Source organism: Chenopodium album, chromosome 5 (genome assembly GCF_948465745.1).
Source record: "Chenopodium album chromosome 5, dcCheAlbu1.1, whole genome shotgun sequence".
NCBI lineage: Eukaryota > Viridiplantae > Streptophyta > Magnoliopsida > Caryophyllales > Amaranthaceae > Chenopodium > Chenopodium album.
In genome coordinates, this window is record NC_137838.1 from 5368465 (window position 1) to 5374300 (window position 5836).

The following is a 5836-nucleotide window of genomic DNA, read 5'->3' on the forward strand; positions in this document are numbered from 1 at the left end:
TTTTTTCGAGCGAAACAGAAATACCTGTGGCTGAGTTCTTTGAAGGCGGCACGAGTTTAATGAGGATCTCGCTTACACGCCTTTGAATTCTGATAGGCAAAGCAATGAATGAGGCCGGTATAGCTTAGTCGAATACTCGAATAGAGGAATGATGCTGAATATTGATAAATTCACCAATGTAAAAGCGAGAGCATGTCAAAAAACATCATTATCTATTTTCTTTGAGAAGTAAGGCGATTCAAATAGACCAAGTACACTCTCATCTTCATATATAGACCGGGATATTGGATACATTAGATCCAGTATTCGAATCCTCCTCCCCCAATTTAATCGTTGTATTGGCCATTGTGCCTTTACATGACCCGAAAGGGTAGGAGGGTGACCAAAAAAAAAAGAATTCATTTACACAAGTTAACTTACAATTTGCATAGACCGAAGATCTAACCTGATAGATCTAGTAAATCCTAAACTATGGTGTTAGTACATAAAATGTCAGTAATTGTCCTAAACACACATATTTGACTCTCTATTTAACCCGAAAAAAGGGTATATTTACCAGCAGATAGCAGAGACTATATGCTGCATTCCTCCTACCTACAGCTTGAAAAATGTCATTCTTGCTCTCTCGTCTTGAACACTTGTATACTAATGCTGGATGTTGACTTGCAACCAAACAGGAACATGGGTTGATCTCCACTTTTTAGCAACGGACCGATGAGCCAAGCCCCATTGAACCCCACCAGCTCTTTTAAACTTTTTCTTAAACCCAAATGTGCCTGGGCCTAACCATGGGGACAACATCCAAATGGCGGACAGGCGAATTTAAATCATTCTATAACAGCCAATATAGCATAAAGGCTGAGGCTTCCCCACTCCAAAAATTTCCTCCTCCCGGGGATAAAACCCACCAGTTTTGCAATCACCTTCCACACAATTTTAAGAGGAAGATATCAAAAGAGGTTCCACTCAAAGACCCCACAAAGCTTAAATATGCTCCTATCACATGGATATGCAATCCCAAATAGCCAAAATTAAGCACATGAATTGCTCCTTTCTGGGCCACCTCACGCTAAATTCTCATGGTAAATGAATGGAAGAATCATATGATTATGTTGGGATTTGCCCGTGATTAGCATCCGTAATAGGCTAACCTCAGCATCGCATTATAGCAAGAGGCTAAGCGGAGATATCTGGCATGGACCCACCAGAAAGCGCGATGCACCCCACTGTATTTTTCCAACTTTTCCTGAAATATTGTTAAAACCAGGAATTTCAATGGGGTACTGGTAATCCATAATTATGGAATGATCTGATCCTGCCATCCCATCCAGCAGTTACAATAACCATTCCCCATGCATTGGAATCAGATCTGCTCTGACAAGTTTTCAGAAATCTGTACTCAGATTTGTGCATTGAAGATGTTAAACTGGGAGAACGGCTTGGGGAGACAAGCTTTTCCTCGGGCCATAATGCGGAACCTTTAGGATGATACAGCTCTAAGAAGAAATCCTGCCTACAGGAGAAATGAGGTGGAGAAAAGTAAGGGCGCGAACCATGAGGCAAACCATTAAAAGCACCATCACGCCACTGAGTTCTGTTGACATCGTTTTGTAGCCCTGGCCAAGGTAGTGCAACAGACGCATTGGAAAGAAACCGCTCAGAAGACTTAATCTTCTTTGTCTTTGACGAGTCGGTGTAGTCCTGATCATTACACTTCCAAATATAGACATTGGAGTCTTCAGATGCAGCAACTATATGCTTTCCATCAGCAGTGAAAAACGCAGTGCAGTGAGCACCAGTTCTTCGAAGGCCTGGAAAATAGAAGGGAAAAGAATACAAATCAATTAAGGAACTTATAAACTGTTTTTAAACACTGATAAGTCTTGCCAAAAATCCGGGTGTCTAATGAAAAACTCACCCTTGTATTTTCCAATCACATTCACCCCTTGAAGAATCCTAACTTGTGAATCAGCACATGAGATCATCACTTTGTTTGGGTCTTGAGGAAAGAACTGCATAGAAGAAACTTTTTAATGAGAACCATGACAGATTACTCCAAACGAATAGAATATACTCTATAATAGAAGGAGAAATTGGTAATAACCAAGAAAGGATGAATACCTGAAAACCAGTTATCCGTTTCCCAGATGACTTCTTATTGTGCAAAAAGATCTGAGCATCTAGCTCCAATTGATTATCTGAAACACAGAAGGGAACACACTTCAACAAATCTCTTTCAAAAACTAAATCCTCCAGACAATTCATTAACCACCTAACGAAAAGACTAAAGTTTCACCACTACATGATTATCAGGAGCGATATACATACTTTGCTTTACTAGCCTATCTTAGACATCCTCTATACCAAAATTAGATCTGTTAAATCAGTAACCGAGTTTCTATTTGAATTTCTTTTCTCAACATTATTTGTTTATAATTGCACTGATCACACTCTGTGAAAGCAGATATATACAAGTTTACATCATACCCAATGGAATACATAATGGTTAGAGTTGCATTTAAAACAGCCGGGACAGGTATCTAGCAATATTTAGTACCTGATATGCTGTAAAAACGGCAACTCCCTGCAATCGACCCAATGATTCCTCCCTGATACAGGAGCACAATTTATAAGTTTACTACATAGAAGATCGGTAGCATTTTGAGACTAAACAATAAATTTGAAAATATTTCAGACAGCAAACAGACAATGTACCTGGCCATCAGGGCGATAACACACGGCAGTTACTATGTCTTTAGTCTCAGTCCAATTGACAACCTTACAATCAGATAATCCCCAAACGCGAACCTTCCCATCTATTGACCCGCTAATGAAGCAATTGTCATCAACAGGGTTAAACTGAACGCATGTTACTGCATCAAGACCAAATTAACTCAATAAGCTTATAAGCAGATGATAAAAATCAAGAGTTGCATAATACAATATATATATAACAAGATTCTTGAAAAATTACCATAGTTATTATGTGGAAAGACTCTAAGGCAATGGTCGGTTCCCACTCGCCACAAACGAACAGTTTTATCCACTGATGCTGACAAGAGACACTGCATTTCAAGCAATAGATGTAATTAGACGAGTGTCACAGCAATAAAAAAAAAAAGTACACAATACCTTATATGCAATCACTTACATCATTTTTGGACCATGATAGATCCAATACTTCACTCCTATGGCCTTGAAACGCATGTAATGGCTTTTCCGATATCCGAAACACCTTTGGAGGAAGAACCACACAGGCTGAATCAGAAGTTTTCTTCAATTTGCTGTTTTTCTCTTTATCATGGCTGAGGGGTTTCAATTCAGATTGATGGTTCATTGTGAAGTACACACATGATGGATCCATTTCCGGAATGTCGATCTCATTCGATCTATCATCCTCCACCACTTGCCACACGCGTACAATTCTGTCCTCCCCGGCACTAGCCAAGAATTGCCCATCAGGACTGAATTTCATTGTCAAAATCGCGCCTTTATGAGCTTGGATGTTCTGGCCATAGTATAGGGCTGAAAATTCCTTTGACTGTTTCTTTGTTTGATGAACCTTCACTCTCTGAATTCCTCCCCTAGCAGATGAATCACAGTTACATGATTCAGGTTCTCCCTCCATAACACAATTAAAGCTGCGTAATCTGTTCAACCACCACTTCTTCACCTTCTTGGTAGGACCCACTGAACTGCTCATTTCTGTGTTTTCAACAGGTGAAAATCCTTCACTCGACGAAGAAGAGCTCAAACTGCCCTCAGACTGATGTGCTCTGACAGCATCATCTGAACGCGATTCGTGGTTTTCAACAACCACATTGCCCTTCAATCCCTCACCTACATTTTCCTTATGAGTCAGATTTCCAGACAACTCCGTATCATCAAAAGAACAGAATGATACAGGATGCCTGCTCGACGAAAGCTGACACTCAAATCTTCTGTTTCTCAGCTCATTACCATTAACATTTGTAATCCTATCAACCTCAATTTCAGAATCACAACTTTCTTCACAACAATCACCAGAAAACTTATTATTTACATCAAACCCCAACCAATTAAAGAATTTACTACGACGAGATTCAACACTTTCTGGATTTTGTATCCACACATCAAATTGTGCACTACTAGACACAGAACAACTAGCTTCCCGGGAAGAACTCGAACGCAAATCGCAATCGGAACCCGAATCAATAATCTCTTCAAGAGCATCAAAAAACTGGTTTTCACCAGGATCACTGCAAGTATCCATTGTTTGCTTGAGCATAAGCCTCAACCCATCAAACCCCTCCTCAAGTAACCAACTTTATTATATAACCTCGGCAATGTGCAAACTCCTGAATTTCCTCCAAACAAGAAATTCCCAAATGAGCAAAGATTTAATACTATATAAAATTCAGATAATAAAGTAAAACTAATTGATTTTTCTCATAAACAACATATAGACACACAAATTCCAAGACCAGTATTTTTGCACCAATATTATTATATTTGCTCCAAATAAAACAATTCTAGAAATAAGCACAAAAACACAATCAATATTAACAAAGGATCCCGATCCAATAAACTAACTGAACCTGGTCTTTTAGCACCGCAACACTCAACATTTGGAAATGGTCAAATTTCTCAATAATTAAGCTTTCAAAAGTTTTAATTTTTAAAATTAAAATTGGAATTGAAATCATATAAACCCTACTTGCATTTTCCAGTAAAATAACCCCCTAGAAAAAATCAAAAAAATCCATCAACTAAAAACCCTTGACAAAAACCCATCATCAGAAATTCAAATCAAAGTAATACCACTTCAAAAATCCTATAATTCGATTGAATTCCACTCAGAAACAACCCAGAAATCAAAATTAATTACATGTGAGCCAGAAATTAAAAGGGGGAAAAGAAGGAATCTTACAAAAAGATTATGAATTTGCCGAGAAATCAGAGTAGGAAGTAGGTTGATCCAACATTTAGAAGATGAAATTTGGAGCTATCTAGAAACTTGATGGCTCCAGGAAAGAAGAAGAAAGAGCAAACCAAAGCAAAGCATGATACAGAAGAACTACCAGGAAATAGAAAATTATAGTACATGGGAAAAATAAAAAGGAAAATAAATAATTTATTATAAAAACTAGAAAATCAGTACTATTTGGAGAAAGGGATTTTTAATTTCCTTTATTATTTTGGTTTTATGTGAGGAAGCTTTTTCTTACCGTAATTTTTTTTAGTGAGAGAAAAATGGAGGGTCCAAGAAACGAGAGAGAAAGAGGAAGGTGTGGGTTTTATAAATTACTCGCAACTTTTCCCTAATAAATAAATAAATAAATCACTCGCAAGTAATTTTCCAATTTTATTACACAACTATTCAATTTGGAAAGGCAATATATTTAACCTCTAGTAAAATTTTGTAAGAAAATTACCACTATTTAACCTATACTCTTTAAAAGTTGTAAATACTTGTATATCTTGTCATGAGATTTTTTTTTTTATTATTATTATTATTATTATGTTAATGGTATTTAGATATAGCATGTTAAATTTGAAAGTTGAAAACATTAATTTCCCGATCTTGTGAGATATGAAATCCTAACGTATTTTGCGTATATTTTATTGACATAGAGCGATAATTTACATTAGTATAAACACTCTAAAGTGTGCCTAGTTTGACACTTAGCTTTACATTTGTTTGCGTTATTACGTAGTTTGCTTATTTTGTAGTTTGTATTATTGGTGTTTTTCCTTCTCTTTCACCGGGAAACAAAAAAGGTATATTTTTTATTATTAATTTTAGGTAATCGATATTTCTCTACTTTTTCACATTGTGTAAATGTATTATTATAAT

General features: G+C 36.8%; 1 protein-coding gene across 2 annotated transcripts; it reads right to left on the minus strand.

The window, feature by feature from the left end:
• Positions 1-243: 243 nt before the first annotated feature.
• On the minus strand, positions 244-5224 carry LOC145631636 (WD repeat-containing protein YMR102C-like). 2 transcript variants are annotated; one of them, XM_081683757.1, is made up of 8 exons: positions 4910-5224; positions 3152-4346; positions 2975-3065; positions 2716-2873; positions 2558-2609; positions 2122-2198; positions 1919-2012; positions 244-1811 (listed from the first exon to the last, which is right to left on the minus strand). In XM_081683757.1, the coding sequence occupies exons 2-8, from the start codon at positions 4265-4267 to the stop codon at positions 1273-1275; spliced, it is 2127 nt and encodes a 708-aa protein (XP_081539883.1). In that variant the 5' UTR covers positions 4268-4346; positions 4910-5224; the 3' UTR covers positions 244-1272. The 2 variants fall into 2 exon arrangements, with proteins under 2 accessions (XP_081539883.1, XP_081539882.1); XM_081683756.1 differs by having other exon boundaries at positions 3152-4337; positions 4910-5223.
• Between the last annotated feature and the right edge of the window lie 612 nt (positions 5225-5836).